The sequence below is a fragment of the Bos mutus genome, chromosome 8, assembly GCF_027580195.1.
Source record: "Bos mutus isolate GX-2022 chromosome 8, NWIPB_WYAK_1.1, whole genome shotgun sequence".
Taxonomy (NCBI): Eukaryota; Metazoa; Chordata; class Mammalia; order Artiodactyla; family Bovidae; genus Bos; species Bos mutus.
Genome location: NC_091624.1, coordinates 105,994,978 through 106,020,205, shown reverse-complemented (window position 1 = coordinate 106,020,205; position 25,228 = coordinate 105,994,978). Strand labels below are relative to the sequence as shown.

At 44.3% G+C, this 25,228-nt stretch overlaps 1 protein-coding gene across 1 annotated transcript in view; it reads left to right on the top strand.

Moving 5' to 3' along the window:
* The window catches only part of GALNTL6 (polypeptide N-acetylgalactosaminyltransferase like 6), a 1,507,590-nt gene that overhangs the window by 1,414,099 nt on the left and 68,263 nt on the right, over positions 1 to 25,228 (top strand). Inside the window, exon 9 of the mRNA XM_070376153.1 lies at positions 19,282 to 19,503. Within this exon, the coding sequence (XP_070232254.1) occupies positions 19,282 to 19,503 (222 nt within the window). The remainder of the gene's footprint in view (positions 1 to 19,281; positions 19,504 to 25,228) is intronic.

Sequence of the window (25,228 nt, the reverse complement as noted above, 5' to 3'; positions counted from 1 at the left end):
GCTCTGCAGGTGCAGAGGGCCAGGTACGCGGAGAGTGACGAACAACTGAGCTGCTGCAGTTAAACCAGGTGCAGGGTCCCCTAGAACGCAGACCAAGGCGTGTGCCTTCTCCCTACAGACTGCAGGGAGGCACTCTCGATTTCTGAACAGGAAGTGCCTGGATAAAAAGAGAAGGGGTAAAATGGAGAGATCAACCAGCAGGTCAATATTAAAGGAGAGAAAGACTAAAGAAGGTAGCGTTTTGAACGCAAGAAGCATCTCTAAAGAAAACTTCCTAAGAGATTTTCACGGCTTTACCACACTGTGCAAAAACAGACACAGGGGCGAGACGAAGGAATGATGATACCCACACAGACACCGGGGCCAAAGAAAGGGACGGGTCTGAGGCTGGATTTAGACAAGCTGGCTTACAAGCAACCACTGTTCAGGAAGAACCAGACCTAGGAGATGTGCACAGACTTTCAGACCACAATTCTCAGAGCCCACTGAAATATATATATATATAAATATATAAATATATATATATATATATATATATTTGCCAGATTTTCTTCACCAATAAATTTTCATTAAAAAAAAAAAAAATTTTCATTAAAAAAAAAAAAAACAACTTGTCAAGTAGGGCACTGTGCTAGGCCCTGGAAGTATAAACGATGAACTGGATGAGCACAAACCTTCATTTTTCATAACTAGCAGCCCCAACAGGGATAGGAAATCCACACAGTCCTACACCCCGTATGTGACAATCCCAACATCAGAAGGGTTAAGTAAAACCGTCAGACTCACAATGGAATGAAATTGGTGTCTTACATCATTTACTTACGGATAAACATTTGTATAGGGTTTACAACAGTATGGCTGGCATTATGATTTAACAGAAGAGAAAGTAGGTCTCCTAAGTAATATTTAGCATAATTTCATCTATTAAATATATAGTGATATATGTTCTATAATAACAAATTATCCATTTAATGATCCTATAGGCTACACTGTGATCCACATGGATATTACAGATATTTTGACTTTATATATTTACTTAGGGTTTCTTAGCAGGATTCAACGAGGTGTGAATATTTCCTGTGGTTATTATGCTTTGTTTGTGTGGTGGACAGAGCTGTCTTGCCTTTGTCAGCTGTGAATGACTTTCTGATGTGTTTCCTGGGGTGACTTTTTCCTGGTGCCACATCTCTGGGGACATCCAGCCCCACTGATCCCATAGATCATCTCAGACCCTTGAATTGATGGAGGTGGCTTCCCTGGTGGCTCAGTGGTAAAGAATCCACCTGTCAACACAGGAGACACGAGTTCAATCCCTGGGTTGGAAAGATCCCCTGAAGAAGATAACAGCAACCTACTTCAGTATTCTTGCCTGGGAAATCCCACGGACAGAGGAGCCTGGCAGGTATAGTCCATGGGGTCTCAAAGAGTCAGACACAACTTAGCAATTGACCAACAACAACAAGAGGGAAGGCAAGGGGAGGAGCGGGGCTTCAGTGTCAAAGCAAGACCACCCCAAGTCCATCAGTGAGCACTTTCCTGTGCACCGTGGTGTCAGCAACCTTGCCAGAGTAGCTGAAATAGCAAGCAATAGCTGACATACGCAGACATGTTCCTTTGTTTATCTCAGAAGAATGTATCAGTTGAGAAAAAGCATGAACAAGACCAAAAGGACTAGTCTGATATCAGAAAATAAAGTTGTCAGGAAATCAGCCAGCATGGTGATGAATGGGAAATCGACCTCCCACTCCCCACAAAGCGACCCTTCTTCCAGATGACTGTCCATCTGTGGACTCTCATGAAGATGCCCTGCAGGCATGAGCAGTGACACTACAGCCTTGGCCACCAACAGCAGGCAGCCTCGTTACCCAGATGCACCATCTGGGACTGTCCTCAAGTTCAGAGACACAGTGACCTATCGTGGGCTTCCCCCTCCCCAAGAGCAGAAGACGATGATGAATTCTTCCCAAAATATGGTCTTCATAAATGGCTAGGACTTCTATGCAGAAGCACTTCCTCTCAAATCAGTAACTACTTCTAATTCTTCCTTACAGTATAACCAAAAGAGCAATAAGGCTAATCGGCACTCTTGGCAAAAATTAAAGACGGTTTACTTACTGTTATTATGTATGTCTCTCCCTTCCCGGACATATTTCAGAATATAATATTCCCTATTTAGACGGAACTTTTAAATTTTATTTATTTTTTACAATTTTATTCACTGGCTGTTCTGGGTCCTCATTGCTTCTCAGGCTTTTCTCTAGCTTCAGCGAGCGGGAGCTGCTCTCTAGTCTCAGTGCACAGGCTTCTCACTGTGGTGGCTCCTCCTGTTGCAGAGCATGGACTCTAGGGCGTGCAGGCTTCATAGCTGTGGCTCCCATGCTCTAGAGCACAGGCAAAGTAGTTGTGGGCTTAGTAGCTCCAAGGCAAGTGGAATCTTCCTGGATCAGGGATTGAAACTGTGTCTTCTGCATTGGGAGGTGAATTCTTTACCACTGAGCCACCAGGGAAGCCCTCGACATTTATTTTACATTGAGGTAAAGCTGATATAACATTATGTAAGTTTCATGTGTACAGCATTATATTTCTATTTTTGTATTCACTGCAGTCTCAGCACCAAAAATTCAGTTTTCATCCATCACCATATAGTTGGTCCTCTTTAGTCATCTTGGCCATTCCCCTCTGTGATCCTGCTCTGTTCTCTGAGTCCACATGTTTGTTTTGGTTTAGTTTAGTGTATTCATTTATTCTTGGTCTTTTTGTGTGTTTGCTTTTATATTCAACATCTAAGTGGAATCATGTGGTATTTGTCTTTCTCCATCTGACTTATTTCACTTAGTATAATACCCTTACGGTCCATCCAGGTTACAAATGGCAAGATTTCATCTTTTTTTATGGCTGAGTAATATTCTATTGTGTATATATACTGCATGTTTTATTTCTTCATTTGTTGATGGGCACTTAGGTTGTTCCATATCTTAGCTATTGTAAATAATGCTTTGTTGAACATGAGGGTGCATATATTTTTTCAAATTAGAATTTTTATATTCTTCAGATAAATACTCAGAAGTGGGATAGGTGGATCCTAGAGTAGTTCAATTTTTAATTGTTTGAGGAATCTCTACATTGAATTTTTTATTCCAAGCATCTTTCATAAATATTTCATCATTTTTCCTGATAGCCTTCCTAAAAATCAATCATAACTTTATTACATGACAATAATGATTCAATAAATCATTAAGATTTGATGAGTCCATAGCATGCTATGAAGATAAATGTCATCTCCAGCCACAAATAAGGCTCAGGCCACAGAAATTCTTCAATAAATATTTATCATGTGCCTACCAAGTGCCAGGCAGAATGCATACACCTTGCCCCATATCCTAAACCAAGAGCATTGGACCTTTTAATTAAATCAAGCCTCTGCTTTGTAATAGAATGTCACCTCACCCAAGGACACTTCCTACCAGAAATAAGCTTCTGCCAGCACAGCATTGTACTAGCCCTTCAATGATGCTTCTTTTTTGAGCACTTATTTTGCATATGAGGATTATGAGAAAAATACAATTATTCCATCTGCCAAGGACCAAAGAAGAAGAGAAGGGGAATGTGAAACACAAGTGTATTCCCTACCACTTGATCCTCACTCACTCCCTAATTCCAACTCTAGTAGTCTCAGTACCTTTTTTATGTATCCATGTTTTTATCTATTCTTTCAACAAAAACCAAAAAAAGAAAAACGGCAGAATCACACTCTGCCTTGAAAATATTTAAACAATATTGAGGTAAATCATAGAATTTTCTTACCAAACACAGACACCAGAAAAGAAAGAGGGGGACTTCCTTGGTGTTCCAGTAGCTAAGGCTCCCAGTGCAGGGGGATGGGTTCAATCCCCGGTCAGGGAGCTAGATCCTGAACACCACAACGAAGTTTGAATGCTGCAACTAAGACCCGGTGCAGCCAAATAAATATTTTGTAAAAGAGAGAGAGAGAGAAGTAGCAAATTGTTGATGGGTACAGTCTCTTGCCATTTGGAAGTTTCATAAACAAAATATGCAAGGTAAAGACAATATTACTTAAAAACTCAGCCATTTCCCACCAAATTGCTCAAAACTAACTTTTTCTGGTCTTCTTGTTTATTTTCTCTACATATTTTCCCCCAAAACTCCCATAAATGCAATCTTCTTCCCAACATTATTTTGCTCCGTTTAATCATTCCAGATATTTCTCAGTTCTTTCTCCCCAAGTTCTCACTCAGCTGACTTGTGAATCAATTATCTGCTATTTTCACAAATGTAAAACACAGGCTGTAGTTAAGCAATCTCCAAGTTTTAGAGACAATATAGGATTTCTTGGTCTATCTAGTGAGTGAGACCCAACATTTCACATCAGTTTTTTGTTCACCCTATTGGAAGATTTTTTAGAGACAGGTGATTCAGTGGTTAAGAATTAGCCTGTAAATGCAGAAGACACAGGAGACCTGGGTTCAATCCCTGGGTCAGGAAGATCCCCTGGAGAAGGGCATGACAACCCACTCCAGTATTCTTGCCTGAGAAATCCCATGACAGAGGAGCCTGGCAGACTGAAATCCATGGGCTGCAGAGAGTCTGACATGGCTTAGTGACTGAGCGTGCATGCATAATCTTTAAGAAGGGATCCTGAATATTTACATGATAATTGGCCATCATCGTTTTTTACCTTGTCATTTTTAATAAAATTAAGTTGGGGATTATTTTTACTTTCCAATGCAAACTTACCCACTCTGCTTTTGGTTTCTCTTTCTTCTACCTAGAGCACCTTGGCACCCTTTTGTTAGCTAGCATTCACTGATGTTTCTTTTTTCAAAGCACTTGAGAAACAAACCTGGCGAGCCCTGTCTGTGGGCTGGGGAATTTATAATTGCATTTTCATCATTATCCCCATTAGAACTAACATTTTCCTGCATTCACAACTCCACTGGAGCTTCAGAAAGGAAAAAGCTTGCCTAAACAAATAGGTCCCTGCTGCTAGAAAATTAAGCTGCTGAAACTTAAGCACATTAAAATATTTCAGCATACCACAATCTGCATAACCCACCCCCCCCAAAAAAATGCAACTCTCGAAAGAGGGAGCAGCACTGGCGCTCTCGGATTCTGCCTTTCGGGACCTCAGTTGGACAATAAAGCCACAGGAGCACGTGGCTGGGAGGGATTCACTGGGAGAAATTAACTTCTTACCCTGAGATGTGTAAATGCAAAGTGACACTCTGCTGGAGGTCTCTGCTGTGTCCTTTCCATTCTAATCTCCCTTGTTTCCCATAGTTTATTAGTTCATGGCAAGAATCTCATCTCTGACTGAAATTTCAGCCCAAGCATATCTCCTTTTTTTAAAGATTCTTTGTTAAATGTGGACCATTTTTTTAAATCCAATGAATTAATTTGTCACAACACTGCCTCCAGCCCACGACTGTGGTTTTTTGGCCACAAGGCACGTGGGACCTCAGCCCCCTGACCAGGGATCAAACCTGCACCCGCTGCATTGGAGGGCCGCTTCCCAACCACCAGACCACCAGGGAAGGCTCACGTCCACTTTGTGATGTCATCTGAGGTGGAGAAAACAATTCCACATGCTAGTCTGCAAACTGAGAAATGGTCAAAAACCGATGGGCAGCTTTGTGGCGTCTGAATGCCCTTGGTGTTCTAATTTTGAAAACAGTTTATAAAAATAAGATTTCATAGGTTGCCTAAACTTTGAAACAGATATCGTTTGCAATATAAGAACACTGTGTGAGCTATTAAAAGGATTTTTTTTTTTTTTTGCTTTTTTTGAAAGTAGTATGGAAAATAAAACAGGATCTTCTAATATCAGATGGAACAATGGTTTAGCACCATTTAGTTTAACCACAGTTTGTTGGAATGCTTACTGTGGGGGAACAAGACACTTGATACTCTCCTTGACGGATGGTTAGAAAATGCTGGTTGTGATTTATATATAAGTATGTGTGTGTGCATTAACAGTCATCATCCACAAATGAGATCACACTGCCCTTTATACTCCCTTTGTGATAGAGTGAGATACCATTTGCTTGATTGCCAGATGAATGCCCTTCCAACCATTTTCAGGTGTCTCTGCTGCTGCTGCTAAGTCGCTTCAGTCGTGTCGACTCTGTGACCCCATAGACGGCAGCCACCAGGCTCCCCTGTCCATGGGACTCTCCAGGCAAGAACACTGGAGTGGGTTGCCATTTCCTTATCCAATGCATGAAAGTGAAAAGTGAAAGGGAAGTCGTTCAGTCGTGTCCGACTCCTAGTGACCCCATGGACTGCAGCCTACCAGGCTCCTCCATCCATGGTATTTTCCAGGCAAGAGTACTGGAGTGGGGTGCCATTCTCTAGGATTCCCCAAAGGCTTCCTCTGCATGCTCACATATATGGACAGAAGTGGTCCACTCTGCATCCCTCCAGATTGGCCCCTAGCCTAGTACCCCCACCTGCCTCTGTCCCCTGCCTGTGAAGTCACTGGGGAAGCCACAGCACCACCATCATTCACAGTAAGAGCATCAACTTCCAGCTAGTTGTGCTTATCTAGAGAAACCAGCACTTCAGTGCTCAAAGTGCCAGAACTTGTTTGGATGCTGGAGAGATCTGGACTGCATGGCCATCATCTGGCTGTGGGCCATACACACTGTGGCTCCTCACTGGGACACAGAAACATCTGTTTCTTTTGGACTCCCTTCAACAATTTTCATACCAAGTCATGAAAAAGAACTCTATCGAACATGGGTGTACCTATGACTGATTCTTGTTGATGCATGACAGAAAACCACAAAATTCTATAAAGCAATTATCTTTCAATAAAAAAATAATAACTCCATCGTATTCTGACCCTCAGTCTTAGCCTAATATGATCTTAAGGGATGAAAAAAATAAAGCAAAGCAGAAAGCATACTTTTTTGTCCTGTCACCTATTTTTTGCTTCCAAGTGTCCTCAGTCAATCGTGTTTGACTGTTCTGTGACTCCAGAGACTGTAGCCCACCAGGCCCCTCTGTCCATGGGATTCTCCAGCCAAGAATACTGGAGTGGGTTGCCACTTCCCATTCCGGGGGGATCTTCCAGACCCAGGGCCGGAACCCGCATCTCTTGCACCTCCTGCATTGGCAGGGGGATTCTTTACCCCTGCGCACCTGGGAAGATTCCGCAGCTAGGTCTTAAAAGGCACTTATTTTAGTTTCCACCTTGCTCTCTTGGATGGGTGGTTTGGGGGAAATCTGGCTGCCCTGTCAAGACAAGGAAACTCAAGCAGCTCTGTAGAGAAGCCCCCAGAGAGGAAACTGAGTCCTTCTGCCAATGCATGTTGTGCATGCTAAGTCAGCTTCAGTCAGGCTTGACTCTTTGCGAACCCATGGACTGTAACCCACCAGGCTCCTCTGTCCACGGAATTTTCCAGGCAAGAATATACTAGAGTGGGTTGCCATTTCCTTCTCCAGGGGAGTTTCTGGACCCAGGGATCAAACCCACATCCCTTATGTCTCCTGCACTGGCAGACAAGTTCTTTACCACTAGAACCACATGGGAAATGACACCAAAGGATTTATAAAATGACATAAACTCAGTTGATAAAGTAGTGGCAGGTTTTGAGAAGATTGACTCCAATTTTAAAGTTCGGAGGTGAAGTTTTACCAATGCTGTCCGATAGCACTGCATGCCACAGAGAAATCATTTGTGAAAGGAAAGTCAATCACCCTGGCAAACTTCACTGTGCTCTTAGCCTAAGAAATTGCCATAGCCACTCTTAACCCTCAGCAACCACCATCCTGACCAGTCAGCAGCCACCAGCGGCAAGGCCAGAACTTCCTCCAGCAAAAAGTCTATGCCTCTCTGAAGTCTCAGAAAATGGCTAGTAATTTTTAGCAATAAAATATTTTTACTCAAGGTATGTATTGTACAGTTAATAAACTATAGTATAATTTAAATAATATACTATAGTATAGTATAAACATAACTTTTATATGTACTGGGAAACCAAAAATTCATGTGACTTATTTCATTGTGATCATTGCTTTACCGTGGTGGTCTGGAGCCAAACCTGCAATATTTTAGAAGTATGCCTGTTAAATTCTTCCAATCAAGAGCATGGAATATTTGTCCATTTATTTGTGTCATCTTCGTTTCCTTTTGTTAATATCTTACAGTTTTCAAAATACAGGTCTTTCATTTTCTTGGTTTAATTTATTCCTAGGTGTTGTATTCTTTTGTTGCAATCGTAAATGAGATTCTATTTAAATCTCTCTTTCTGATAGGTCATTATTAGTGTATAGAAATGCAACAGATTTTTGTATATTGATTCTGTATCCTGCAACTTTACTGAATTTTTTTATTAGTCCTAACAGTTTTTTACTGAGTCTTTAGGGTTTATATTGGTGGAAAAGTAATAGGAATTGTGGTTGGTGCAAAAGTAACTGCAGTTGGTACAAAAGTAATTGAGGTTCAAAAGTAATTGTGGTTGACTTCTGCACTAACCTCAATTACTTTGGCACTGATCTAATGTTATACATGGATGTTAAATTTATCAAATGCTTTTTCTGCATCTATTGAGATGATCATAAGATTTTTATTCTTTATTTTGCTATGTGGTGTATCAAACTGACTGATCTGCAAATGCTGAATCATCCCAGCACTCCTAGAATAGATCCCATTTGATCACAGTATACAATCCTTTTAATGTATTGCTGAGTTTGGTTTGCTGATATTCTGTTGAGGAATTTTGCATCTATGTTCATCAGGGATATTGGCCTGTAATTTTCTTTTCCTGTGGCTTCCTTGTCTGGTTTTGGTATCAGGGTAATGCTGGCCTTGTAAAATGAGTTTGGAGGAGTTCCCTTCTCTGCTATTTTGGAGTAAACTTCAGAATAATCAGTACCAATTATTTTTTGAATATTTGGTGGAATTCACCAGTGAAGCCACTGGCCCTGGCTATTGGAATGTCTTGCTTGTTGGAATCTTTTTGATTACTGATTCAATCTCCTTATTAGTAATCAGTCTTCATATTTTCTATTTCATCATGATTCAGTCTTTGTAGATTCTACATTTCTAGAAACTTATATATTTATTCTAGGTTATCCAACTTGTTGGTATATAATTATTCATATATGGGACAGGGAAGCCTGGTGTGCTGCAGTCCATGGGGTCAGAAAGAGTCAGACATGATTTAGCAACTGAACAACAACAATAATTATTCATGCAGTCTCTTCTGATCTTTTGCATTTCTATGTTGTCCATTAGTACATAAATGGGTAAACAAATTTTGATCTAGCCATACATACTCTATGAAATGTAATAAAAAGCAATACATGCAATTATGTGGGTAAACCTCAAAATAATTACACATAGTAAAAGAAGCCAGACAAAAAGAGCACACATTTTATCATTATATTTAAAAGTGTAGACAATGCAAACTAAATTATGGTGACAAAAAGTAGGTCAGTGTACAACATCACAATGTAAGCTGTGGACTTTGCATGCTTATCGGGTCACTGTAACACACAACCCACTCTGCGGGAGTGTGGATAGTGGGGGAGGCTGTGCATGGGAGGGGGCCAGGGATAAGTGGGAAATCTTTGTCCTTGCCCCCCAACTTTGCTGTGAACCTAAAACTGTTTTACAGATATGAAGGCTTAATTTAAAATTTTCAAATAGATCGGTGGTTGCCTGGGGATGGAAGAAGCACTTAAGAAAGGAGATGGGGAGATTTTAAAGTGACATATGGAAATGATTGAAGGTGATAGGTATATTCATTATCTTGCTTGCAATGATGGTTTCAGGAACACACATGTCAACTGTACACTTTAAATATGAGTAGCTGGGATGTCCCTGGACACCCAGTGGTTAAGACCCCATGCTTCCACTGCAGGGGGCATGGGTTCAATCCCTGGTCAGGGAACTAGCATCCCTGTCTGGTGTGGCCAAAATAAATAAATAAATTTTTTAAATAATAATAAAGTTAGGGCTTCTCTGGTGGCTCAACAGTAAAGTATTCGCTTGTCAATGCAAGAGACATGGGTTCGACCCCTGGTCCAGGAAGATCCCACATTCCACTGAGCAACTAAGTCCATGTACCACACAACTGCTGAGCCTGTGCTCTAGAGCCCATGAGCCACAGCAAGAGAAACCAGCTCAATGAGAAGCCCATGCACTGCAACCAGAGAGGAGCCACCACTCAACATGACTAGAGAAAAGTCCACATAGCAACAGAGACCCAGCACAGCCAATAAATAAATAATTTAAAAAACAATAATAAAATTTAAAATATGAGTAATTTATTGCCTATCAATTATTCCTCAACAAAACTATTTTCAATTAGGTTTACATGCATTTTTAATAAGGTAGGCAGCTAAACAATTTGGAGAGTTGTTCGTTCTATATCTAAGGCCATATTAAATGCTATCAGAAACATATAATCCAAAATATTCAGCCAAAAATCACAATAGAGGTATAATTAAATTATATCAAAACAGTCAAGAGAAGGCAATCACTTGCAAACAGCTCATGCAGGCTTAGTAAAGAAAAGAGAGGAAACTGCCTGTCAGAAAAGTCTCTCTTTGAGGACTGGATTAACCATCCTCTCCTTATGCTGGAGGCGTCCCACTGACTTCAAAGAAGTCTTTAGATCAGAGGAAAAATAGTGCTGGGCTAAATAATTGTAGTGAGTTGAGGCTCTTGTAAAGAGATCCTCTTCTGAGCTGCAGCCATGATGACATTTATCACATCATCAATGATAAGAGGGTTTTGGGGCGGGACGCGGAAGCTACTGAAGTGTTTTAGGCTTCAAAGGGGAGGAAAAAAACACCTTTAAATCTAAGTAGAATTTTTAACGTTCTGGAAGAGTGATGTGGTTCCTTGCTGGAGGAGTGACTGTGACAAATAAACTCTGGGTGAGGCTGGCTTTGCTGGCTACCCAGCAGTTTCTGGGAAAAATCACTGGGAAAAAATAACAAGTGATAGAGAAACCTATTACTAAACCCGCCATAATACAATAGATTAATATGGACACTAGCACAGCCTGTGCAGCGGGAGTCCCACCAGTGGGCACACAGGATTGCACCCACCATAAAGAAACGAGCAGCTGCAGTGAGGTGGCCCAGGTAACTCACATGTGTGGGTCAGCTTCTCAGCCAGGGAAATAATCAGCCCCCACTTAGTATGTTCAGAAACTGAATAGGGATCAAGTTTTCAGGATGAGGGAGCCATAGGGTCTAAACTGTTGCTGGCAAAAAATAATAATAATAATAATTAGTGGATAGACTTATGGCATTTGGTGAAGCAGCAGGTGTAACAGAAATATCTACTTTCCTCATGCTTCACAATGAAAATGATCAGTCAAAGGTGAAATCCGTTCTTATGAACTGAGATTGCAACGTGATTAAGTGTTCCTCTGAAAATATCAATTCCAAGACCTGATGAGCATTAGAATTAAGGAAAGACGTAGTCCTGGAGAACACACCAAAAACAAGACTTGAATTCTAAAGACCTCTAATACAGGGCTGACTGTGTTAAGTGAGTTAATAAATATTTGAACAGGGACCTCCCTGGTGGTCCAGAGGCTAAAACCCCATGTTCCCAATGCAGGGGGCCCAGGTTTGACCCTTGGTCAGGGAACTAGATCCCACATGCCACAACTAAAGGCCCATTGAAAGTGAAAAGTGTTATTCTGTCAGTCGTGTCCAACACCCTGTGATCCCATGGACCCCAAAGGATTCCCCAGGCAAGAACACTGGAGTGGGTTGCCATTCCCTTCTCCAGGGGATCTTCCCAACCCAGGGATCAAACCCGGGCCTCCTGCATTGCAGGCAGATTTTTTTACCATCTGAGCCATCAGACCCCAAAAAACCCAGTGTAACCAAATAAATATTTTTAAAAATAAATATTTGAGCAACACAGAGAAGGAAGAGATGAACAGCACTTTGTGTTGAATAGGGGGGGCGTGTTGTTACACAAGGAACCATTGGGGTGACATAAAAAACGTGCAGACTCTTAATGCTGTATGCACAGAAGGTGCTCAAAATAACAGCTTTTATTTCACATGTCGTTCAACAAGTATGAGAAGGAAATGGCAACCCACTCCAGTATTCTGGTCTGGAGAATCCCATGGACAGAGGAGCCTGGCAGACTACAGTCCACGGGGTCACAAAGCATGGGACATGGCTGAGCGACTTTCGCTTTCAGATAATGGCAGTGCTAATTGGCAGCGAGAGGTGAGGGCGCCACATGGCTAAGCTGAATTAACTTGTTGGTTAACTTGAGTCTGAAAAATAAGTAGGTGGAGGTCTCTGTCTCTGGACCTCAGGGTTGGGCTCCACGCTAGCTCTGAGTGTGCTGTGGACAAGGGGGCAATGGGGAAGGGGGCCCACCCATTCAAAGTGGGTCCCAGAGGTTTTCATGGAGTGGGTAGCTGTTCCCTTCTCCAGGCGACCCTCCTAGCCCACTGCTGTTATCTGAAGCCACTGACAGAGGGCCAGCAGGACCCCACCCCGACCCACATCAGAAAAGCAGTGGGACTGGGAAGCACATTCAGATCACCGCTATGTGATCGCAGGCTTCTCTTGGAGAGAACTCGGAGTCTCTCTAGAATAACTTCCATGGAAGCAAAGCATTCACTATGTACCGGCAACAGCATCAAGACATGCCAGACTCTGCAGACACCACCACATAATCAACTTAAAAACATTCACAGAGTACACAGTACATGCAGATTATGAGTATCAAGAGGAGGGTTGCCAACAAAAACACAAAGCGCCTGGTGAAGTCTGAATTCCAGACACATTTTTTAGTATTAGCAGTTTCTGTGTGTAAAAAGAGAAACTGAGATAAATTAAAATGTTTAAGAGTTTATCTAAGGGCTTCCCTGGTGGATCAGGGGTAAACAATCTGCCTGCCAATGCAGGAGACACGGGATTGATACCTGATCCAGGAAGATTCCACACACAGAGAAGCAAATAAGCCCATGAGCCACAACCACCGAACCTGTGCTCTAGGGCCCGGGAGCCGCAACCACTGAACCCCTGTGTGCCCTTCGGCCTGTCTTCCGCAACAAGAGAAGCCACTGCAACGAGAGGCCTGTGCACTGCAACTAGGGAAAAGTCCACGCAGCAACAAAGACCCAGCATAGCCAAAGAATTAACAAATTTTCAGAGTTTAGCTGAGCAAAAATCAGTTCCAATCAAGCAGCGCCAGATGGGAAGGGGTTAGGAGGGGTCCACCCACTGGAGCTGGGGAAAGACTTAAACGGGGCAGAGAAACAGCGGAAGCAGAGGAAGAATCTGATGGGTGATAGCTGAAAGCTGGTTGGTTGTTCATGGTGCGCACACATTGATTAGGCGTTGATTCTGTAAACTGGAGGCGTTTACAGGCCATATTTCAGTTGGCTCACACAGACCACTGAGGCATCAGAGCCACCTCTGGACAGGGGCCTCCTTGTTTAATTAAAGACAGGGGCAAGGGCCAGAGCAGCTCTCCTGAGCAGAGTTCCAGGCAGGAGAATAAAACTGGGGAGGACAGTTAGGGACCTGCTGTGGAATGTCTTCGATGATGCGCAGCCAACTCTTTACACAACCAAAAGTAAGGGGGGCGTAATTCAAGAGCTGGCCGTGTGACTTCTTGTGGGGGAAGGACCTTTGTTAGACAAAACACCTAGAAAGGACGTGTTGGTTCTGGAAAGGGAAACCTCAGCATCAGGCCAGAACAGACCAAGACAGACAGTGAGAAAGCTGACGTGCTCAGTAATAAAAGTAGGAAGAAATGCCATATTCTGTCTGCAAAGGAGACACGAGGAAAGTTTTGAAAACAGCATGTCAGGAGGGCAAAGGACAGGGAGGAAATCTTGTCCGGGACGAAATTCTCTATAGGAGCTAAAGCATATGGAGGAAGGGACTTCCCTGGTGGCCCAGTGGCTAAGACCATGCTCCCACTGAAGGGGGACTGGGTTTAACCTCTGGTCAGGGAACTAGATCCCACACACAGCAACTAAGACCAATTCCAGCTAAATAAACAAATATGTGTATTTTTTAAAACAAAAAGAATATGAAACAAGCCCAAGCTTCCAACCTACTATTGGCAGCTACGTGCCTGCCTCTCCCTCACATCTCCCAAGTCTAGAACTGCTATCTGTCAGATATATGTCTGAGAGGTGAGGAACAGTGCATGTAGACCCACGAAGCTCACATGGCCAGGGCAGAGAGCAAGCCTGGGCAGGACACCACCAGGGAAGGAAGGAGGATCCCAGACAGGACATCCAAGTGAAGGACGAACGTGTAAACTGGCTTACCTGGGAAGCCATGCAAATTTCTAAGACAGGAATACATTAACGCAATTTCACTTACGTCTCAAAAACCAGGAATCCCACCTAACACCTTGTTGTTGTTCAGTCTGACTCTTTGCAGCCCCAGGGACTGCAGCACACCAGGTTTCCCGGTCCTTCACTATCTCCCGGAATTTGCTCAGGCTCATATCCATTGAGTCTGTGATGCCATCCAGCCATCTCAACCTCTGTTGCCCCCTTCTCCTCCTGCCCTCAATCTTTCCCAACATCATTGTGGCCCCACATATATAAGCAACCTTTACATCCAACTCCTGATAGTTTGGGAAAGAATGATGGCATGCATAGATCGCCCAGTGTCCATACTGTCCTCCTTCTTCCTGTTTATAACTAATTTTTAACATCTTAGCACCACCACCAATGCTTATGTAATCTCAGGACAGATGGGCCCAGACTGATTCCCTATTCTCTTCATTACCATCTCGGGCAAGATGTATTTGGGGATGTCAGTTTCACCATTCTGTCCATGTGTTCCCAGCGGTGTTAAGTGAGAAATACCGCTCTGCTGCTACTCCATCACCTCCATGTGTTTGAAAGTAGGTGTGTGTGTGTGTGCACCCACCTGTGTCTGACTCTGTGAACTCCATGGACTATAGTCTACCAGGCTCCTCTGTCTATGGGGTTCTCCACAGGCAAGAATACTAACATGGGTTGCCATGCCCTCCTCCAGGGCAACTTCCCTACCCAGGGATTGAACCCCTGTCTCTTGCATCTCCTGCATTGGCAGGTGGATTCTTTACCACTGTGCCACCACCAGGGAAGCCCCTAAATACATGTGCTTCTATGCAAATATTCTGATGAGCTCAAATGTGTATGTGATTATTCCATTTTCTATAGTGGGTGAACTTATTGCACAATCTATGAAAGGCCAATGTAATGCTTCTTGCAACTGCTTAAAATATTCCTCAGCTGAGGGTCCAATCTTTTCCCCAAAACTAACTACAAATTCAAAACGACAGTGTAAGAGTCACATGGCGTCTTGTTATTTTCAGAATGACGCCTTCAGAACAACATGATTTCACCTGTCACCTGGACTGTTCTAGACTGCTCCTTGACTACAATAGTTGACACTTCAGAAAGTTTCCTCCTGATGGAAAACTGCACTCAGAACAGAGCGTCTCCAGTGGAGGCTGTCTGATGAGTCATCGGAACATTAGAGAACAGTCAGGATTCATATGTTTGTCTAAATGGTTACATAACACTCATTGCTAGAGAGACACTGGCAATTAGTTTTTGCAATTATTGTGCTGGTTCTCTTTTCCCATCTCCTGAAAAGGCAACCAAAAAGGGCTCAATGATTTGACCTTATCCCTGGAGTATGTCAATGATCTTCTGGCTTTCTTTGGAGTGCTTGGGAAAGCAGCAAACCTAATCTGCAACCAAGTATTTCCATTTGAAAAGGACGTGATAATGCCAAAGCAACCTGCCTGGTTCCAAGGTCAGTGAGCCTGCAGCCTCCCTGAGGTTGCGGACCATCTTCCAACCTGCCATCGCCTGCCTCTTTCACTATTTGTGCTGCTGTTTCTGGCAAACGTTCATCCTGACCCTTACAGCCATTCCCAATTGAACGCATATAACTGGTCAATTCCTCTTAGAGTTTTCACAAGAATTCCTATTTCTATTTCAAAAACCCAAAGCAGCAAACCCTTTAGCAGTAGTGCTTTTTAAACTACTGTTTCTATTTCAGTGCCTTTATCAACAGATACATGCATGAGCTAGGAGTTTACTCATGTTCATTTTATAAATGGTCTTTTAATAACTCCACAGTTAGCAAGCTCAGATGAGCACACACATGTACTCAGTTCAGTTCAGTTCAGTCACTCAGTCGTGTCCGACTCTTTATGACCCCATGAATCGCAGCATGCCAGGGCCTTTTAATTTAAAACAAAAACACTATCTACCCCTAACTTCACAGAATCTGTAGTCTAAAAGTGTTTATTTACCCAAGTCAAACAGATTACTTAGTGACACATCTTTGTTGCAAGCTATCAGAATTTCTAAGGCATGCATCCACTTAATAAAAGGGCTTCCTAGGAGGCTCAGTGGTAAAGAATCCAGCAGCAACGCAGGAGACGCAGGAGATAGAGGTTTGATTCCTGGGTTGGGAAGATCCCCTGGCGGAGGCAATGGCAACCCACTCCAGTACTCTTGCCTGGATGGAGGGGCCTGGTAAGCTGCAGTCCATGAGGTCACTAGGAGTCTGACACGACTAAGTGACTTCACTTTATTTTTTCACTTTCATGCATTGGAGAAGGAAATGGCAACCCACTCCAGTGTTCTTGCCTGGGTGTTCTTGCTCCCCCAGGGACGGGGGAGCCTGGTGGGCTGCCGTCTATGGGGTTGCACAGAGTCGGACACGACTGAAGCGACTTAGCAGCAGCAGCAGCAGAGCACGCATGCATAACATTTCCTTGTTACTCCTGGGTAATTTACCTCTTCATCTCTGCTCTTTGCTATTTTCTTGCCTTTATTCATACTTGTTTATCTGAGAAGCACAAAGTAGGTAAAAATTAAATATTTTCACTTTACATAATAATTGAAGTTTATGAGAAAGAATGAAACTACAGCCAAAAATCAAAGTCGAATATAAATAAAGTTTTAATATTACCAACTGATTTTTTTCCATCCTATCTGTGAGCCTTTGTTGCTAATCATAAAAATTACTTGTCCAAGGACAAATGAAAATAGAATGCATTTCAGGCAGAACATTTGTCAGAATGAATGGTAAATGGCAAGGTGACACTGAAGACTCATACTTGGGTATCACGTGTGCCTGTGCTTCCTGGTCCCAGAACACAGCAGGAGCCTCCTCACAAATCAGGCAGTTCAGAGTCCATGGTGAGGGCCGTGTGCACATGTGCATGCGTGCGTGCGTGTGTGTGTGTGTGTGTGCACATGCATGTTCAGTCGTTCAGTCGTGTCTGACACTTTGTGACCCCATAGACTGTAGCCTGCTGGGCCCCTCTGTCCATGGGATTTTCTAGGCAAGAATACTGGAGTGGGTTAGACTATTACAAAATAATGTTGACTCTGATCATTTGTCAAAGTAAACTGAAGTCAGAGGAGAAGAAAATGTTCTTGGCCAGGCAATGTTGATGAGGTGGCAAGCAGCACAATGATAGCAAATAATAACCCCTCAGAGAGAAATTCTTAAGCCCTCCACGCCAGGAATCTTAGAAAGGAACACAGAGGCAACCAAGAAATCAAAGTAGTCCCGGGACTTCCCTGGTGGTCCAGTGGTTAAGACTTCACCTTTCAATGCAGGAGGTGAAGGTTTGCTCCCTGATCAGGGAGTGAAGGGGCTTCCCTGGTGGCTCAGTGATAAAGAATCCGCCTACAATGCAGGAGATCCTGGTTTGATCCCTGGGTCAGGAAGATCCCCTGCAGAAGGGAATGGCTACCCACTTCAGTTTTCTTGCCTGGAGAATCCCATGGACAGAAGAGCCTGATGGGCTACCTAGTCCATGGGGTGGCAAAGAGTCAGACAAGACTGAGCAACTAACAGTGACTCCTTTCAGGGAGTTAAGAGCCCACATGCCTCATGAACAAAAAACATAAAACAAGTAATATTGTAACAAATTCAATAAAGACCTTAAAAATGGTCCATCTAAAAAAAAAACAAAAAACAAAAAAAAACCTTAAAAAAAAAAAGAAAATCAGAGTAGTCTTTATGGCATCATGTCTTCTCTGTCTCTTGCTGACTTAACTGAGCCCTACCCATGCTAACCAAGGAGACCAGGGAGGATGAGTTGGCAAGTGTTGGGAACAAAATCAGATGGGAGAGGCCCTCCAGGGAGGCTGGAGGTGTGCATACTGAGAAAACAAAACAAAAAAAAAGGTACAATTCCATTAGGAATAGTCTCATTTAGGACAGTGTAGCAATTTTTAAGATAAACAATTTTCCTAAACATTCCTAGTTACTTGAGTCACTTGTCTCTGGGTCTTAGTGGAGTTCCCAGCCTTTCTGCTCATTTTATCTTCTCAGTGCAAATGAGAAGCTGGAAAGGGTCAATATTCACACCAGTTGGGTGTTTAAAATAAGGCAAGCGAAAAGTGAAAGTGTTACCCGCTCAGACTCTTTTGTGAGCCCATGGACTGCAGCCCACCAGGCTCCTCTGTCCATGGGATTTCCCAGGGGAGAATACTGAAACCCAGGTGTTACTTAATCCTGAAACCACTCCCATGATGGAGGGACAGATGACTCTATGTCCCTTTTTCAGGCGAGGAATCTGAGACCCAGAGCATAGACGTTTCCTGTTGAACCTCAAAACTGGCAAACGCGCAGAGCCTCCTACCCTGAGCCTCCATGCTCCTTCCTCTAAGGGGCCGGCCTCCTTGCTCTCTGCCCCCACGGCTCCACCTGCAGAGGCCCCTTGGTGCCTCCTTAGCCAACTTCACTGTGCCGTGAATTACGAGTTTCCCTGGGCTTCCAGGTGGCACAAAACACCATCAGAACGCAAGGTCTTTGTTTCAGTCCTGCTGGGCTCTCTCACTGTGACTGGGAAAACAACAGCCGGTTCTTCCTCACTCTTGCCAAGATCCCTCATTGATCCCTGAACCAGTTTAAGCAATCAGATGCCTAAGAGCAACATTGTTACCTCCAGCTCCAACTCCTACAATTCTGGGTGAAAAATAAAGAATTCATCATTGGGCAGTAACAGCAGGAATGAGAACGCTGATCAGCTTGTCCGCGGGGTGTTTCACTCTGTCTCATTTATTTGGGCTAATTGGCAGTCGAACCCCATGCCAGAAGCAGAAATGCACGCGTGGCCTCAGGCTAACTGTCTCACACCTCTGGCAGTGAGGAAAACTCACCACCAGAGCTGCCTGAGGTTGTCTAATTCCTTTTTTTTTTTTTTCCCCATTTCGAGGGCAACTGAGATGCACCGTGGCGGACACGGGCCAGTCACTGATGCTCTTCTGTCCTGTGCAGAACCTGAAGCGGGTGGCAGAGACCTGGATGGACGAGTTCGCTGAGTACATTTACCAGCGGCGCCCGGAGTACCGGCACCTGTCCACTGGGGACCTCTCAGCGCAGAAGGAGCTGCGCAGACAGCTCAAGTGCAAGGACTTCAAGTGGTTCATGGCAGCCGTGGCCTGGGACGTGCCCAAGTACTACCCTCCGGTGGAGCCCCCGCCTGCGGCCTGGGGTGAGGTGAGGCGCCCGGCTCTCCAGCCCCCTGTGAAAAACAAAGAATTTATCCCCCACGCCCCGTCCCCAGATGGGGGCTGCTGAAGCCCTCTGCTCCCTTGCCCAGCAGTCAGTAAAGGTTGGCTGAAACCATCTCTGATAAGCATCTGTTCAGCCTCTCTAGGAGCTGCTGGGGTAGGACAGTGAGCTCACCCCTGGAGCCCTTGGCCACTGTTGACTCTGAAAATTGATTTTTTTTTAGCGCACCTGGAAAATATTTTGATTTGAGATTTGTGAAAGTGCCATAAGAGCTGGCAGAGAATGAAAATGTCTCTGGTGCTGCTGTGTACATAAACGTGCAGTGATGTCCAAGATAAAATCCCTCCCTCCTCCTCACACAGCCTGACTGCTATTTGTCAGAGCAAGGATAAGGTGTCCAGGGGCTTGGCAGCTTCCTAACCAGGTATGCCAGGCAGAATCACAAGGACAGACTTTTCCAGAATACCCAGCACAGAGGCACGTGTGGAACCTCATCAGTTCCTTGGTGGCGGTTTGGTTACTCAGTCGTGTCCAACTTCTTGCAACCATCTAGACTGTAGCCTGCCAGGCTCCTCTGTCCATGGGATTTCCCAGGCAAGAATACTAGAGTGGGTTGTCATTTCCTTCTCCAGGGGGTCTTCCTGACTAAGGCACTGAACCAGCCTCTCTTGTGTCTCCCACATTGCCAGGTGGGTTCTTTACCAGCTGAGTCACCAGGGAAGCCCCATTGGCTCCTTAAATAAGGACTAAGCTTCCCAGCTCCGAGTGCTGCTTTTTAATTTTATTTCGTGATCTAAAATGGAAACAGCTGGAAAGCCTCCGTTGGCAAATCCAAAGCACGTACCTTTGGGCATGTAAAGGACTCTTGTGACGGGTTCAGTTCCATTCAGCCCTGCTCGTTCCCTTAGGAAAGAGCATGCTAGAGCAGGGATTCAAATGGAATGGTGTGGATTTAGCCGTGGTCTCATCTGCTCATGGCAGCGGACTGGGCAGGACGTTCTCGCCATTCCAAGGCTCTGGGCTTTCGGAAGCCAGGTGTGGACTGTCTCGCCTCATGGAGGAGCCTTCCCATCGTTGTCCTTGGCTTCGTGGTGTGGGGAGAACGTGTCTCTGCCTGCTTAGCGTCTGTGACTTCGCGGAGCTCTGAAAACAGGAGAGGCCTGCATGTGGCAAGGAGGGGTGGGGGGGAGGGGAGGTGGGGGGGTGTCCTGGGATGAGCCCAGGCTCCCTGGGGAAACTCCTTCAGGGAGTCACCTGCGTGCTGCTTATTTTGCTGAGAGGCCCAAAGATATGTGGTTCCCTATAGACCTGGGATACCACCCGCAAGAAGGATGGCGCCAAGGCCAGCACCACACGCTCCATCTCCTAACGTTTTTTCTACATCATGTGGTCCTGACCATGGATACTTAAGTCAGTGAGTTCTTCGGTCTTTAATCCAGTGCATCTTGGGGCTTTGCAGTTCAGATGGTAAAGAATCTGCCTGCAATGCGGGAGACCCAGGTTTTATCCTGGGGTTGGGAAGATCCTTTGGAGAAAGGAATGGCAACCCAGTATTCTTGCCTGGGGAATTCTATGGACAGAGGAGCCTAGTGGACTATAGTCCATGGAGTCGCAAAGAGTCAGACATAACTGAGCGACTAACACTTTCACTTTCTTTCCAATGCATCTTAAACATTTCATTAATGCATCCCTGGGATATTAATAATATTATGCTGCTAGTATTCTTTTTGTTATCTACCAGGGGCTTAATTTACAGCCACAGAAATTTAAGGTACAATCCAGAGAGAGCAATGTCTAACCCATTGTAAGACATAAGAATTTGTTACCCAAAAAGTAGGTAAGTTTCTTCCTCGAGGTTTTTTTTTTTTTGGTTGAGGTTATGTCTGTCATCTTTCTATAATGATCTAAAAATGGTCCTGCCTTAGTGACTAAGAACATCCTCTAAGACCTCACAGTATCGCTGTGTTCATTCACAGCTGGGTTAAAATCTCATCCATCTTCTCCCTCTGTGGAGTCATATAATTTTTTATTCCTTCCCGTTACTACCTAAACTGCAACTGATCACATTTTCCCACATTGCCTGACTAAATAATAACTTGCATTTATAAAGCACCTTGGGGGGAAAAAATGCATCTTGCTTGGAAACAGATTTGAAATTTCCCTGAGGTTCTAGAAAAGATACAACTTTGCCAGAATAATCAAATGAGAACCATCTTACAACCAGGTAGGCGATGCCAGTTTCTGTATCTATTACTCTTTGTCTTGGGGTGTTTTTTTGAGTTTTTTTAATTTTATCTTTAATGGGAGGTTAATTGCTTTACAGTATTGTGTTGGTTTCTGCCGTACATCAACATGAATCAGCCATAGGTATACACATGTCCCCTCCCTCAAGAACCTCCCTCCCACCCCTCTAGGTTGTCACAGAGCACCAGATTTGAGCTCCCAGCATCACACAGCAAATTCCCATTGGTTATCTAGTGTTATCTGTTAGTCTCAACTGTCTCATATTGCTGCATGGTTTGCCTGGGCCCTAGAGACATTTGAGATCATCATTCTTGGTCTATACAATCAGACATGGAGAATGTCAGATTTTTTTTTTTTTAATATAATGGCAAATTTTTTCCCCAAAGCTTTAGAACAGCAAACCAAGAAAGGTCATGTTTAGGTTTAGGAAAAGAAGATGGTGGCAAAGTAGTTCTAGGACCAGTTACATTTAGTGACATTTATTCAGTGAAGGGGTGACATACAGCAAGGATGAAGAGTCAAGATGGGAGGAAGGCAGAGGGAAGGGAAACCAACAAATGACAGGGTGTGGGTGTAAACCACACTGGAAAACACCCATTTCCCAAGCAGAGGGGAGTAAGAGTCATGCCTGGACATTTAATGCAGGGGGGGAGGCCATGGTCAGCCAAGAAGTTTGTTTGGGTTTTTCAATAACGTGGAAAACCCAATATTTGCAATGTAGCTTAACTGAAATGAAGTGATGAAAAGGAAAGACCATTGTCTAGCTCTATATTCGTAATAGCGACCTGGTATTAATGGTAGGTAAAAATTCTAAATGTGCAGAACATATCTGTGGACCCATTTCATCTCTGAAAGAAATTCAAAGTTTTCACTCATGTTTTTCTTTTCCCTCTAAGTGGGGTGCTTTTGTTTATTACTTTATTTTGGAATGATTTTAAATGTACAGAAAATTTGCCAAAGAAGGTACAGAAGGCTGACGTACATCTTTCATCTGCTCCTAATGTTAGCATCATATGTTTGTGACATTAACCACGGCACATTTAAACCCAGTAATTAGTACTGGTGGGCTTCCCAGGCAGCACTAGTGTTTAAGCATTACCTGCCAAAGCTGGAGATGTTAAGAGACGCAGGTTCGATCCCTGAGTTGGGAAGATCCCCTGGAGGAGGGCATGGCAACCTACTCCAGTATTCTTGCCTGGAGAATCCCATGACAGAGGAGCCTGGCAGAGCTGCAGTCCATGCCGTCACAAAGAGTCAGACGCAACTGAAGCGACTTAGCACAGAGCACAGAGTACACAATTAGTATCCGTACAAATGAATCTCAACTACAGACTTTATTCAGATTTCACCAGTTTTACTTTTCACCAATGTCCCTTTTCTGTTGCAGGGCCCAATCCAGTATATGAAAAGGCTATTTTATTCCCTATAAACTTGAATTTTCCGCATGGGCCGCACTCCTACATAAATGTAATAGGTCACTTGCTGTTTTGATAAGAAAGTGAAAAGGGAAGCACACATTGTGTGTGTGTGTGTGTGTGTGTGTGTTTAAAGCAGTGGTAGCAAGGAACCACAAAGCTCCAGCAACAAAAACACAGCATCCTTGGTGGGCGCCCTGTGGCAGGAAGCAGGTAGCTTGCTGTCTTATTCGCTTGTACTTGGAATGGCTTCCACTTGCTTGTCCGTGCCAACACAACTCCAGGTAAACAGTGAAGTGCCAAGGCAGTTTCAGGCTCTGGTCGTTGGAACCCAGCTCGGAAAGGATGTGTGCATTACAGACCATAAACAACAGAATCCGCCGGTTGTCACGTGTGTCTCCAAGCTCATCCGTCCGCTTCCACCTCCTTCCTGAGGCTCATTCTCCACTGAGATGGGAGATCAGGCCACTGCCTCACTCAGGACCTTCCAACAGCTCTCTCGGGGTCAAAGTCCTCACTGTACCGGAATGACCTGGCCCCTGTTGTGCCCCTCCAACCTCATCCCTCCCTGGTGGCCCCCAGCTTCCTTTCTCCAGGACCTCAGTGCTGCTCCCCATCAGGCTGGGCACAAGCCCACCTTAGGGCCCTGTCACCTGCTGTTCCCCCACCTTAGACCCCAAGGTGCTTCCCTCACTTCCTTCAGGCACTTCCTCAAAAGCACTGTCTTCTCAAGGGCCCTCCCCAACTGTCCCCCCTGTCATGATGCAGCAATGCACATGGGGTTGCTCACCTCATATGCTCCTAACCCCCTACCCTGCTCTTTCCTTCTCATCAGCATCCCTCGCTATGCAGCAAGCTCTGCCATCTATTTATTTCTTGTGTTTCTCGTCTATCTAGAGAGCCAGTTCCAGGGCAAAGGGATTCTGTTGATTTGTTAAGTTATGACAGCCTTTCAGCAGCTAGAAGCAGGATTTGGCATATTTTGTTGTTCAGTCACTAAGTCATGTCTGACTCTTTGTGACCCCATGGACTACAGCACACCAGGCCTCCCTGTCCTTCACTATCTCCCAGAGCTTGCTCAAACTCATGTCCATTGAGTCAGTGATGCCATCCAACCATTTCTTCCTCTGTTGTCCCCTTCTCCTCCCACCTTCAATCTTTCCCAGCATCAGGGTCTTTTCCAATGAGTCAGCTCTTTGCATCAGGTGGCCAAAGTACTGGGGCTTCAGCTTCAGTCCTTCCAATGAATATTCAGGTTGATTTCCTCTAGGATTGACTGGTTGGATCTCCTTGCAGTCCAAGGGACTCTCAAGAGTCTTCTCCAACACCACAGTTCACATATAGTATATGCTCAGTAAATGCTTACTAAGTGAATAAACAGCAAAGGAATGGAGGATCCTGACACCTTGTCATCTCTGCATGCATGGCTGTTTGCAGGCCCCCACAGGAAGCCAGACTCTGACCCACCTCACCACATGGGAAGGGTCTCCACACCACCCCCTGGCCAGTCTGCAGAGTCCGCCTCTCTGGGAAGCCTGCCCGGGAAGAGATGGTATGAGTGATGAATCTCAGGTGACTGATTCCAGTGGACTGACAGGTCCACATTCCAAACCATAGTCCAACAAGATATGAAACCTTCTCTTCTGACATCCTAAGGAGAAGAAAAACCTCCAAAAGCAAAAATCCTCTGTATGAACAATTTCCAAATTCCCCCTGCCAGCTTCCTACCCCAAAGGCAAGAAGAGATTAAAGTCACCTCTGATGGAGGCATCATTCTGCCCTCCGGTCACCAGGGTAGTGGGTGGAGTGAGGAGGCGACACACCCTGAGAAAATAAATGGGATTCTGAGTCATATAGTAAGTTGAGCATCCCATGGTGCTCTTCAGATAGAAGCAATGCACTTTCCACGATGTTGTGCCAGAGACGAAACCTGGGTGAGAATGGGTTTAATTCAGAAAGCTATTCTTAAACCAGGCACAGAGGAAGTGAGTGTCTCTTTTTTGTGTCAAGATGCTAAATGGACAAAATAGAATTTCCTATTATGTTTTGCC